This window comes from Triticum aestivum, chromosome 3D, assembly GCF_018294505.1.
Source record: "Triticum aestivum cultivar Chinese Spring chromosome 3D, IWGSC CS RefSeq v2.1, whole genome shotgun sequence".
NCBI classification, from domain to species: domain Eukaryota; kingdom Viridiplantae; phylum Streptophyta; class Magnoliopsida; order Poales; family Poaceae; genus Triticum; species Triticum aestivum.
The window spans coordinates 617,967,775-617,981,905 of NC_057802.1; the positions used below are offsets into that span (position 1 = coordinate 617,967,775).

Sequence of the window (14,131 nt, forward strand, 5' to 3'; positions counted from 1 at the left end):
TTTCTCGTTATTATGTAACAGCCACTTCCAAAAAATTTGCTCAAACGAAAACTAGGCCTTGAGCCGGCGTCACTTCGCTAGACCCGCTGTTGCTGCGGCCCTGCCTCGGATGTTTTCTCTGCCCCTACTATTTTTCTCCAACTCAAGACGGCGCCTGTGAGCCGGCCGAGGCAGAGTCGCCGCCTCCGCCAAGCTGCTGATTTCCGCCTCGCCTCTGCTGGCCTTGCATCTTCCAAGCCGGCCGCTCACCTCTGTCTCCAGCACTGAGGCTGCAACCCGCTCGTCACCGCCGGCTTACCTCGCGACGAGGCACCAGTTTCAGCTGCTGCCTGTGAGTCGCCCTCGCTCGTGTCAGTCTGCAGCTTGCGCGGCCTCGCCGAGCCGCGGCTCTTGCTTCCGCCGCTGAAGCTGCGGCCATGCCTCGCGCTGCACCTTCCGTTCCAAGCTGTCGCTTCGAGCCGCCCCTGCCCGCTGTCCCTCTTTCCTTCATGTATGACATGCTTGCAATTTCCTCTGTCCTGCACTCCTCCTTCACCCCTTCGCTCTGCATGCATTGTCTTCGATGGCCCTTGGTATCCAGGTGTAAAGCAACGATGAGTTGTCGTCATTGGTCGCCTCATCGACCATCGACCGGTTCAGAGCAAAAGAGCTGCATCTTTTCATGGTGTTCGGGTGCAGAACAACCAGAGTTATCAACATTGGTGGCCTCATCGACTTGTTCCTCTCAAGAATCGTTGTGGAGTAGTCATTCTCGCTCAGATTCTTCCTTCCGAGACACACTATATGTGATTTTCAATAAATGTGCAGCCGGCCAGTTCAAAATTAATAGTAGGTAATATGATGATAAAATATTAATGTATCCTGTAGTTTCACATTGATTGTATCTAATTAATATTTTTACACGTGCATAAAAATTTGTATTATATACTTTTATTACACATGTATAAACTCTGCAATGGTAAATTACATTTGACTGTACACAAAGTTTCAACTACTACATCTCAGTAGGAACATTTTACTTTACCAAAACGAAAATAGGATGAAACACACGATGGGAATACATAAATATTGTAGGACATTGTATAGAGGCTGCAACAATTAATTCAGACCGGAGGGCATTTTTTTTCTGGTGGAGCTCATTCTCACGTATAAAATCCCTTCAAGATAGAGACCGGAGCTGTACATATTAGTATCATCTAGCTCGTGTAGGAAGACTGAACTTACTACCGCTCAGACCGAGTCTTTTCTTTTACAACGCACACTCATACATATTGGTTCTCTCTCACGTACAAAGGTTTCATACGAATGAAAATTCATGCTTACTACAAAGAACAGCAGCACACCAGAGCGCCTCGGTCATTGGCATAACAACAAAGTTAACTACAAATTAAATCATTGTAAATTTTAGCATTAAAGAACCATGATGTAAAGTGCAATATCATGCTGCGGAATGTTACTAACTCCTTCTGATATTCAAAATAGGTAGTATATGCATGTGTGTCAATGTTTATCATCAACAACAGAAGGAAAGAATCAAAATTCTAAAAATCTGAGTTGGAGAACACCGTGTGTAATTATTTGTTATATTCACAGCATTCATTTTTTGCTCATTATTAAATATAAGCTAATCTGACTAAATGTTTGATCCGCTGTCCCCAATAATTGTTTGTTATATTATATTCACAACATGTATTGTTTGCTCATCATCAAATATAAGCCAAATCCGGCCAAATGTGTTGATCCGGTACGAAAAAATTCAATGATCCAGATTTGTAATGTTACAGAACTATCAAAAACCACATCCTAGTTCTAAATTTGTAGCGGTGCTTTCCTTCTAGCACCTAAAATTAACTGTGCCTATTTAATCAACCATGACAAAGTTTATGTCGTAAACAACATTATCAATCATTTTGCTTGTGAATCGTGAATATTGCCAAAACTGTAGTTCCCTTCCTCCCCAGAAATTAAAAAAAAAAAACAATACAACACCTACTTCTCACTCATATTTCCAAATGACTTTCATACGGCACGGAGAGCTGTTCCGGCGGGAAAACGGATAAAATGCTTCTATAGTCCTGGGAGATGAGCGAAACATGTGAAACATTAAAGTAACAGTGAATGACAGACCGAAATGCAAAAGAATGAATTAGAATGACAATTTACACGCTAATTTTTTCTTAAATAATACTTTTTTTATTAATTTTCATAAATATTACGCTGGGTAAATTTTTATCAAAAATAATACACCGTCGGCCCGCTGCAGGCCGACTGGGCCTAGTCGACCCACAACAGGCCGATTGGACTCCAGTCGGCCTACAGCTGGCCGACTGGCCCCTGTCGGCCCACTGTGGGCTGATTGGGTCCTGTCGGCCCACTGTGGGCCGACTGGAGCTAATTAGCTCGCTGTGGGCTAATTGTTTTTGCAAAAAAAGTAGGCATAAAAAAATATGTTTAAAAAATGTTAATTATGTAATTAAAAAATGTTAAACGTGTATAAAAAAATGTTCCTGATGTATACAAAAATGTACAATATATATGCAAAAAAGTAGACATAAAAAATATGTTTTAAAAAGTGTTAATCATGTATTTAAAACTTGTTAAATGTGTGTATAAAAAATGTTCCTTATTTATACAAAAAATATAGAATGTGTATGAAAAAAAGTTGACACCAAAAAAATATGTTTGAAAAATACGTTTGAAAAGTTGACATTTTTTCAAATACATGATTAAAAATTGTTAAATGTGTGTATAAAAAATGTTTCTTATCTATTCAAAAAATATAGAATGTGTATGAAAAAAAAGTTGACACCAAAAAAATATGTTTCAAAAAAATGTTCCAGTTCCATACAAAAAGAGTAACCAATCATACTTAGGTCCGTGATGCTCCCATACCGGATCCGGAGCTGGAACATTTTTTTATACACGTTTAACCTTTCATTCCAATACATGAAACATTTTTGTGTACTCGTTGAACATTTTTCCAAATACATGATTAACATTTTTTTCAAACATATTTTTTTGGTGTCAACTTTTTTCTCATACACATTCTATATTTTTTGTATAGATAAGGAACATTTTTTCAAATACATGATTAACATTTTTTTTCAAACATATTTTTTTGGTGTCAACTTTTTTTCATACACATTCTATATTTTTTGTATAAATAAGAAATATTTTTATACACACATTTAACAATTTTTAAATACAAGCTTAACACTTTTTAAAAAGTATTTTTTATGTCAACTTTTTGCATATATTGTACTTTTTTTATACATAAGAAACATTTTTTATACACGTTTAACATTTTTTAATTACATAATTAACATTTTTTAAACATATATTTTTTATGCCTACTTTTTTTGCAAAAACAATTAGCCCACAGCGAGCCAATTAGCTCCAGTCGGCCTACAGCTGGCCGACAGGACCCAATCAGCCCACAGTGGGCCGACAGGGGCCAGTCGGCCAGCTGTAGGCCGACTGGAGTCCAATCGGCCTGCAGCGGGCCGACGGTGTATTATTTTTGAAAAAAATTCACCCAGCGTAATATTTATGAAAATTAATAAAAAATGTATTATTTAAATTTTTTTAGCAATTTACAGTCCCTAGCAACTGCAACAAACCGTAGTTCTACAAGTGCGTACATCTATCCTCTTATACTGATACTGAAGCGAAGAATCAAAACAACACTATGAGGTTTATCTAAACTGACACCATACATGTTAGCAAAGCCAAGACTGCATGTGAAAGCATATATCTATAGTTTTTAATTAGAAGCAAGTATATACTACATATTGGAATAATTTCGCGTATTTAGTTGAAGAATCATAAATTGAATTGTTACCAGAAAAAGTATTGTCTATGTTGATCTTTAAAGCTTTTTTTTTTGCTGTGGTCATGTTCTATAAACTTCGAATATTATGCATAATTTGTATTCTATCTCAAACAAAACTGAACAGTAGGTCTATACCTCATTCTTATGACATAGCTGACTGCCATACAAAATAATAGGCTACATCAAATTTTGTGACAGAATCTAAAAAGTAGAAATCTTACATCTTTTTCAAAGCTCTGGTGTTTGTTGGCTTGGAGCTCCTGAACCTGCTTTTCGCATACAGTGCAGGTGAAATCTTAGCCTATTGTTATAGTCAAAGTACGATCTCCACTGAAATCCTCCTCTTGGGCCGCCATCTCCAAACCTTCATGGGTCAGAGGAAAACATAATAAAACATGCCAAACGGATTGAGAAGAGTGACATAATAAGTAGTATCTATTTTTAGTTGCAGTAGAAACATCAAGGCTAGGATTAACTATATTTTTTGTTGTTGTGCATTGCATGTGCTGCTGCACACAAAAATGATCATTGCATTCTTCCAAATCCAGAATCTCCAGTCTTCGCCAATCTAGCTCATTATAATCATCATATAGGGAAGCTCAACACTGAGAAAAGAAAGAAACAGAAAAGAAAAAAGATAAATAGACAAAGAAGATATTATTGCCATATTTTTGCTAAAAGATAACTCAGCGTATATGACTATATCGATTTAGACAAAGATATTTACCCAAGGTCCTTCTCTCTAATTATCAAAAATCATGCTTGGAGTCAAAACCAAGCAAACTTGCATCTTGATCTGCCTACACTTTATACTTACAACAGCAACCGTATACTGCACACATTACCAGCAATACAAACTGAAAGACATGCAGTTCTTGTTTGAGAACTGCCTACATGCATATCATCCACTTTATACTTACAACACCGGCTGTACACTGCACATTATCGTGCAGTTATTGTTTGAGAACCGAAGAGAGTTGTTATATATAATATATAGCAAAGCCTGCAACGTGGAAGATCAGAACACAGAATTCAAATTAATTTGGTGAATGAATGATACTTACACAATCTGAATCTGATGCTGCCGATGCGGGTCGTGCTCACTGCTGTAGATGGTGCAGCAGCTGCTGAACGGGAACGGCAGCCCCTTCACCTACTCATTGCACAGATCACAATCATACCTTGCTCCACCAGCTCATGCATCTGGATACTGGAACAAAAACGGCCCAGCAAGGTGAAGAAGGATTAATTTGCATACCAAGGTGCGAGGTGACCCGGACGGCGGAGGAGTCGTGGCCATAGATGTCGTGGATGATGAAGCAGAGATGAGGGACTGATGGAGCCCATGAATCCGCCGAAGAAGGGCACAACATGGTCCTCCCCCACCATGGGCTGCGGGAAGCCGGGAACACCAGGTCCTCACACACGCACCTCCGCGATCGGCTTCGCTAGCGACGTCGCTGCTACAAATCGGGTCACCAGGGAAGATGCGGATGGGACTATAGAAGGCCGGCGTGTTGCTCTAGCCAAGTCGATGCTGAGCCGGAGCGGCGGCGTCGAGGTCCAGATAGAAGGGGGCGGCGGCGTCCATCTAGGGCTAGGGGCGGCTCGCTCACTTGGGAGAGGAGACAGAGATGCGTTCTGTTATGGGGGAGAGAGGAAAAACAATATTAATGTTTTTTTTTCCTTTTTGCAATTGAGGAAAAACGATTTGGGATGGATGGACGGAGACGTGTGTTCTATTCAACAGCGCTACGTGAAGACCCAATCTATCTATCTATCTATCCCTAATCCCTATCCCTAATAATAATAAAGGGGACATTGCTTCTTCCTTCCGCAATTTTCGTCCGCCATCAGCCCCAAATTTTCGTCCGTCGTCATTACCAAATTTTCGTCACCCCAATAGGCCTCAGCCCAAAAAAGATAGAAAAAATATATAAATGCCCTACTTGGAATCGAACTCCCATCCTCTTGTTCAATTATAAAGGACAATTCCGACTAGACACCGACTCCATCACGACAGCCTACCGCATGTGGAGTATTAAAATCTCCGACTCCATCACGACGTGTGGTAGCACGCTGAACTACTTTTTATTTTAAGGTTCAATTTTACTCTGTTTATGGATAAGGGTTAGATAATGTTGAACTAAGGCCAACTTAAACGGACAATCCTATTTCATCCGGCCGCGTCCGTTTGAGGTGAAACGGACACAAATCAAATTTGGTTGCAATCTTTGTGTTTTTATATGAAATTTAAATTATTTATTATTACAACTCTATGTGATTTATTTGGTTGTAAACTATATGCAATGAGTTGAGTGTTTTTATTCAGTTCTGAAACTATATGCAATATTGAGAGAAAAATTGTCAACATTTGGCCGTCTGGACGGGCGGACCAAATGGGTCATCTGCGTTGGGCGCATTCCCAAGGCATCTACAAAAGATGCCGAACTTTGCCACTTTACTCGAACCAAACGGATAAAATTCATGTAAAACGAACGTCTATTTGGGGTCCGCCCATTGGAGTAGGACTAACATATATACATAAAGTAGGGCACACACAAGAAAAACATATATGCTTGCACGTCCAGTAAAGTAAACACAAAATATATTGTCTTCAGACGTAGTTTATCCCGGTTCATACAAGTGCATAATGAACCATCGACATCAAAACACAGGTAGTTACGTCTCATGGCAATAGGGTCTTTAGTTGATCTCAATAAAGCTATTGTTCTGGATCAGGAAAAGAATGCCATGCCTGAAGTCCCTAAAGATGGGCATGCTGGGTGTGTTACCAAGAAACTTGACAACCACCTTATACACATTTTGGCCCCAAACATTAATGCTATGGAGGAACAACAACAAATTTATCTAGGTAAAATTACTTTGAAAGCGCTGCATGCACAATATTTTAATGGTCCGATCGTAGTACAATACATAATCTAGCGCCCCATAGAGTCGTGCTGTTAATTGATCCATCATTTTTGTCCTCGTCAAGTATAACCTCTACATGTCCAACCTGATTAGTGATAATTGGCATTTGCTTCGCGGCAAAGCTCGTCAATTTTTATTCTCCCGTTGCAACGCATGGGCATGTATGTTTGCTAGTAGTAGGTAAAAAAAGATAAAGACAAAGATTAGGTAGAGATTAAACTCGGTTTATTCTTAAGAAATTCTCAGGCAAAAAGAAAAAAAAACACACACAAGGAAACCATCTTGGATGGGCTGTTTTATCCGAGGATGCATCATTTATTCATGTCCTGCATGCGTCCCTGGCTCGCTCTCGCTACTCTTTGTCATGGTGATCGATGGAGTAGAGACACTGCTTGAAGGCCTCGAGGTTGTCTTGGAAGACAGGCACGAAGGCGTCGATGCTGCCGTCCCCGATGTAGGACGGCGCAAGGAAGATAAGCCCTTCCGCCGGGATGTAGGACGGCATGACGTACGTTGGGGTGCCCGTGCCGAAGTCCATGTCGTAGAACTGAAAGGTGAGCCAGCTGTGCACCTCCAAGTCGGGGCACAGCACGTCCCTCATGTTGATCTCGGAGCTCGGCGCAAGTCCTTCCTGCTCGACAAGGCCGGAGGTGGCAAAGTCCACAAACGACCGGAAGTAGGCCGGGTCCGCCACCCTAGCCACCTCGTCGTGGATGAGCTGCGCGGCGTGACTCAGCGGTTGTCCCAGCAGGTCGGACACCCTGGCGCGCGGGAAAGCCCAGAGGACTAGGTTGCTGGCATACTCCGCTGGCATGCCGAGGCGGCTGCGGCCGTCCACTGAGATACGCACCGTGGAGATGTCGTCCTGTGAGAGTCCCCGCGCCCGTGTCATGGCGCGCCACAGCTGGGCGAGAATAGTTTCGAATCGGGTAAACGGGCGGTCCCGCCCTTGTGAGGTGGTGTCGCGAAGGCCGGCGATCCAGTCCTTGCTGAAGTGCGCCTTGTGTACAACGATCACCTTCTTGTCGCCGGCGGTCGCTGTGGGCGCCGGCGCCGGCGGTGGTGGAAGGTAGTACTCGCGATTGCGGTGGTCGAACTCGAACTCGTGGATGCAGTGAGAGGGGCGTGGCTGGAATAGGTCGAGGTGGTTGTACTTGTACATGGGCGGGAGACCCATAGTGAGACCCCTGGTGGCACGTCCCCACGCGACGAGGAAGTTGCTGGTGGCGCGCCCGTCGGCGACGGCGTGGTTGCGGGCGAACCCCACCGCGAGGGAGCCGCACCTGAACCGCGTGAGCTGCAGCACCACCACCTCCTTGATAGCTTCCTCCTCGAGGTCCGGAAGCAGCTGCAGCAGCTCCGGCTTGGGATTGGGCAAGGCCACATCCACATCCACCATGTCGGCGTCCACGCACGCCTCCACCACACGGGCACCCCGGTCATTGAGCAGCACCACCGGCCCCTCGCTGCGGTTGCGGACCAGCTGCCCCGCCAAGGTGCGGTACTCCGAAAGGGCAACAGCTAGGCCCTTCTCTAGAGCGGCCGCGGTGGGCGCCGGCGCCGGCGCCGCAAAGGCAAAGATCATGGCCATATGCATTTGGTACGTCACCTTGTCAAAGACAGAGAGAGGGATGTACTCGGGGGCGCCGGCGGCCAGCTTGGTGGACGCGGGCTTGACGAGCTTGGAGCTCAGGACGTGGACCTCCATTGCCGGCGGGGACGCTCTGCGTAGCCAAGTACGTACGTCAAGCTCAACTTTGTGCTTATTGGCTTTTTTGTTTTGTTTCTGTCAGCGGATGTGGGCTGCGCCGTATTTATTTATATAGGGGCAGGGGTATGGTCGGTGGGCCGAAATTAACTACAACCTCTGGACCGTCGGCACCCCATACCGACAATGCCATGTTACCTACTATTAATACCAAACAATCTGACCCAAATTAACTAGACAAGTTACACCTGCCCCTATTTGACGAATTTTGCGTCAAACTGTCAGGGCAACGCACACCCTTCGCCCGTCTTTGGGCCGGCCTTTTTTCCTGTTTTCTGTTTCAACCGACTCCATTGGCGCACGCCTGTTTCCTCGTTACCCTTTCTTCCCGCGGCTGCTTTATTTTGATTCCTTCTCTGCTTGCTCCTCTCGATTCCCCTTCCTTCCACTCGATTCTTCCCCGCGGTCTTCATTCCTTGCTCCTTCGTGCGTCTTCTTCACTAGGTGCTCTGGATCTTCATCTTCTCTCCCCTTACTGCAAGTCTCTCGGATGGAATTAGGGTTAGCTGATTTTGTTCTTTGTGTTGGAGCCGAGAGCTCCGGCGAGGCCTAGATCGCTATCACCGCAGAGGAAGAGAGGTAAACGAAGACGCCAGAGGTTTTTGTGCTGCGCACTGTTCTGCAGCTTTTCTCATTAATCTTCAGCTTATTTGTACATCAACTAGGAAAGCGAAAAACCCTCCACGCCGCCGAGCCTACCGGATGTGCCATCCCACATCGCCCGTCGTGCGTGAGGTGAGTGCAGGCCGAGTCCTACGCTGCATGCCATCCCATGAGCTCACAACGGCCGCACTAATCTAGCTAGCTACTAACAGAAAACGAAAACAGCTTCTGCGTGTACATGCACACGAGTCAGAGCCGGTTATTCAGCCAACTGAAGAAAACAAAAGAACTATCCTAACAGGCAAAGGATTACAGGCTCAACAATTCACCCCCTAATCCTTGTGCCCTGGGATCACCTTGACGACGCCGAGCTTCTGTCGGAGCTCAATGAACTTGATTCTGCCCAGCGCCTTGGTGAGGATATCGGCAAGCTGTCCATCAGTGCCAACATGGTCGACATCCACCTTGCCATCTTCAATGCATTCACGAATGAAATGATATCGTATGTCAACGTGCTTACTTCTTTCGTGATGCACCGGGTTCTTGCTGAGCTCTATCGCCGACTTGTTGTCGACGCGCAGCTACGCCGTCGTTGGCGCGTCGCCAGTGAGCTCACCAAGGAGCCTGCACAGCCACACGCCCTGGCATGCTGCAGATGCCGCCGCCATGTACTCAGCCTCGCAAGACGAGATGGCGACGACCTTTTGCTTCTGAGATATCCACGTGATCGCGCTGGAGTCGAGGAAGAACACCACACCAGTCGTGCTCCGGCGATCATCAACGTTGCCGGCGTGATTGCTGTCGCTGTAGCCGATCACCTCCGGCGCTGAATTACCTCCCCGCTTGTAGCAGCAACCATACTCCAAAGTCCCGCTAACATAGCGGAGGATTTGCTTCACCGCAGCCCAATGCGATTCTGCAGGCGCCTCCAGATACCTGCTGACGATGCCGACGGCGTAGGTGATGTCGGGTCGTGTGTTACAAAGGTATCGAAGGCTGCCGACGACGCTTCTGTACCGTGTAGCGTCCACGGCGTCGCCGGCGCCAGTCTTGGACAGCTGGAGACGATTCTGCATAGGAGTGTCGCTAGCGTTGCACCCCCTCATCCCAGCAGCTTCGAGGATCTTCATGGCGTAGGCGCTCTGACAGAGAGTGATTTCTCCGTCCTTCTGTCGTACCTCGATCCCAAGATAATAGCTCAGGAGGCCGAGATCACTCATGTCAAACACACTGCGCATCTGCTCCTTGAACGCCTTGATGTCGTCGATGCTGCCGCCGGTGATGATCAGATCGTCCACATACACCCCGACCAGCAGTGTCCCCGCGCCGGTGCTCCTCCTGTACACCGCATGCTCGAGGGGGCTACGCTCGAACCGGAGCGACGCAAGCGACGTGTCCAGCTTGGCGCCTGTTTCAGACCGTACAAGGCCTTCCGGAGACGCAGCACCTTTCCTTCCTCGCCGGCGATGACAAAACCCGGTGGCTGGTGAACGTAGACTTCCTCGATCAGGTCACCATTCAAGAACGCCGACTTGACGTCCATGTGATGGACTTGCCACCCTTGCCGCGCCGCCAACGCCAGCAGTAGCCGCACTGTTTCCATGCGAGCTACCGGCGCGAACACCTCGTCGTAGTCCACGCCTTGCCGCTGCGAGTAGCCCTTCGCCACCAAACGCGCCTTGTGCTTCACAAACTTGCCGGCGGGGTCCCTCTTGACCTTGAACACCCATTTGAGCCCTATCGCTCGGTGCCCAGGCGGGAGCGCGGCGAGCTCCCAGGTCTTGTTCTCACGGATCGCGACCAGCTCGGCGTCCATGGAGCGCATCCAGCACGCCTCCTCCAGCGCTTCATCGACGCCAGCGGGTTCTTCAGCAGCGATGAGGCAGAGACCCACTTGGTCTTCTCTCGCCGCTTCTACCTCAGCCAGTACATGTGTCATCTTGCGGTAGCACGTTGGCGCATGGTCGAGGTCGTGCCGCTCCCAGTCGTCACTGGGCGGCGTAGCCCAGCCATCGTCATCAGGGGCTGGAGAGCACGTTGGCGTTGTCGGTGTAGCCGGACAGCTCCCCGGCGAGAAGGAGCTTGGTGAAGAGGATGACGAGGACGACCCGTCTGAGCTCGACGAGGAAGGCTGCACGTCGACGCTCTGTTCGACGTTGTAGACGACCACAAAGTGTTCGTCCGTGGGAGTCGCCGCAGCACCTGGCGCCGGCGTCCAGTCCCACTTCCTCCGTTCTTCAAAAACGACGTCACGCGTGACGTGCACCTTGTTCGTGGCCAGATCAAACACCCTGTACGCCTTGGCTCCTTCAGCGTACCCGATGAAAATCATCGGCGTTGAGCGGTCGGCCAGTTTGTCGATGTCGGGGCCGACTCGCTTGACGTGGGCGACGCACCCGAATGTGCGCAGGTGATGGACCGCCGGCTTCTTCTTGTGCCACGCTTCGTACGGCGTCTGCCCGTCGACGCTGCGCGTGGGGGATCGATTGAGCAGGTAAACTGCGGTCTTGACCGCGTCGCCCCAGAAGATGGCGGGCACGACCATGCTCTTGAGCAGGCACCGCGCCATCTCCACCACGGTCTGGTTGCGCCTCTCGACCACACCGTTTTGCTGCGGCGTGTATGGCGCGGTGGTGCAGTGCTTGATCCCTCCATCCTCGCAGTACAGACGGAATTCTATGGAGTTGAACTCCCCGCCCCGACCGGAGGGGAACACCATGAGCCAGCGCCCAGATTCAGCTTCAGCAAGGGCCTTGATCTTTTTGAAACGTTGAAACACCTCATCCTTGGATTTGATCACCTCCATCCACATGTAGCGTGAGTGATCATCAACAACCAGCAGGAAATACCGATTACCTCCGGTCGTCGATGGCTTGATTGGACCACAGAGGTCCGTGTGGACGAGCTCAAGCGCGTGCTCCGCGCGGTACGCCGAGGCCTGCGGGAACGGGAGCCGGTGCTGCTTGCCCAGGGCGCATCCGTCGCAGTACTGGTCGACGCGGTCGACAAGGGGCACGCCATTTGCCATCTCCAGGCGCGCGAGTTCGCGTAGCGCCCTGAAGTTCAAGTGGCCGTAGCACGAATGCCACAGCCATGCCGTGTCGTCGCCGCTCGCCAGCAGGCAGACCGGCTTGGTTAGCGCCAGGGGAAGGACGTAGAGACGCCCGGCGTTGCGCGCCACGCGCGCGAGCAGCCGCCCGTCCGGATTGCGGAGGCGAAGGACCCCGTCGTGGATCACCGTCTCGCAGCCGAGCTCATCCATCTGACCGATGCTCAAGATGTTGCTGCACAGACGGGGTATGTAGTATACCTCTGCGAGCGTCAGATGTTCCCCGCTGCGGCACTTGAAGAGGAACGTGCCTCTCCCCTCGATCTGCACACTAGACCCGTCGCCGAGCCTCATGGTCCCCCGCGCTCCCACGTCGAGCTCGGAGAAGATCTCGCGGCGATCGGACATATGATTGCTAGCCCCGGTGTCCAGATACCAGGAGGTGTCGCAGGTGCCGCCCTCCTGGGCAACGCGCGCCTTGGAGCGTTCCTTGTTGAGAAGAACCTGCTCCACCGGGCGCTCAGTCGTGACTGTGAGCGCGGTGACCGTGGCGAGCAGAAGAGTCGCCTCATCGTCTTGGTTGCCCGCCACCGCAAGGTTCGCCTGATCCTTGCGTTCACGGCGCGGCTCGGTGCAGTGCTTCGAGAAATGCCCAGGTTTATTGCAATTGTAGCACTTCACCTGAGACATGTCGCGTTCCCCGTTTGGCGCGCCGTCACGGACGCCGTTTCCGCCACCGCCTTGGCCGCCCCCTCGACGTGGCTTGCCGCGGCAACGATTTGAGCCGCCGCCTTGTCCGCCGGACCCGCCTGGTTCGCCGAGGCCTGCTTGGCCGCCGTTCTGGCTGCCACCCTGCCCTTGGCCGCGCTGATTCTTGCGCGCGTGCCACTGCGCCTCCGTCATCAGCAGCTGATCCCCGCCGCCCCCACCTTGATCGTTGGTGAGGTAGCGCTCCTCCGCAGAGCGCAGACGGCCGACGAGCTCCTCAACTGAAAGCGTGTTGAGGTCGAGCATCGTCTCGATGGCGAGGGCGATCTGCATGTAGCGGGGCGGGACGACGCGTAGGAATTTCTGAACCACCCTCACCTCTTCCATGGTGTCGCCGAGGGAGCGCAGGTTGTTGACGAGTGAGGTGATCCGCATACCGAATGCCTCAAGCGCTCGCCGTCGCGGAATGCGATCGCCTCGAACTCGGAGCGCAGCCGTTGCGCCGTGGCCTCGCGCACGCGCGCGACTCCCATGTGCATGGTCTTGATCGTATCCTAATGCCTCCTTCGCGGTCCTCTTAACCACGATCGCACCCACCATCTCCGGCGGTATGGATCGCAGAATGGCCGCCAGCGCCGCCTTGTCGTTGGGGACGCTCGACGGGTTCCCTTCCACCGCGTTCCACGTCAAGTTAGCCTCCCTGTTAATCTGCATCAACATAGACCACTCGAAGCAGTTTGTTGGCGTGAGCATTGGCCACATGGTGGTGCCGCTTGGGACGAGACGCTCCTGGACCGTGCGCTCGTGGACGACGACCTCCTTGCCGTACCGGCGGGTGCGGCTGCGACCACGGCTACGACCGCGGTCGGGAGTCGGCGAGCACGCGCCACCACTGCCGATGTCGTCGCGCTGGTGGGCTGCAGTGCGTGCCGCTACCGCGTTCGCCGGAGAGGTCGAGCCGGCCATGGTCACCGAGGAACTACGCGGCTCTGATACCACTTGTTGGAGCCGAGAGCTCCGGCGAGGCCTAGATCGCTATCACCACAGAGGTAAACGAAGACGCCAGAGGTTTTTGTGCTGCGCACTGTTCTGCAGCTTTTCTCATTAATCTTCAGCTTATTTGTAGATCAACTAGGAAAGCGAAAAACCCTCCACGCCGCCGAGCCTACCGGATGTGCCATCCCACATCGCCCGTCGTGCGTGAGGTGAGTGCAGGCCGAGTCCTACGCTGCATGCC

The 14,131-nt window shown here is 49.9% G+C and overlaps 1 protein-coding gene and 1 long non-coding RNA gene across 2 annotated transcripts; both read right to left on the reverse strand.

Annotated features, from left to right (window-relative positions):
- Window positions 1-1,736: 1,736 nt before the first annotated feature.
- LOC123075994 (uncharacterized) lies at window positions 1,737-5,596 on the reverse strand. Its single transcript, XR_006436250.1, has 4 exons — window positions 5,091-5,596; window positions 4,897-4,985; window positions 4,054-4,196; window positions 1,737-2,075 (listed from the first exon to the last, which is right to left on the reverse strand). It is a non-coding gene; the product is annotated as an uncharacterized lncRNA (long non-coding RNA).
- Window positions 5,597-6,974: 1,378 nt separating this feature from the next.
- On the reverse strand, window positions 6,975-8,545 carry LOC123075995 (putrescine hydroxycinnamoyltransferase 3). The gene has a single exon (XM_044498468.1). The coding sequence runs from the start codon at window positions 8,472-8,474 to the stop codon at window positions 7,119-7,121; it is 1,356 nt and encodes a 451-aa protein (XP_044354403.1). The 5' UTR covers window positions 8,475-8,545; the 3' UTR covers window positions 6,975-7,118.
- Window positions 8,546-14,131: the final 5,586 nt, after the last annotated feature.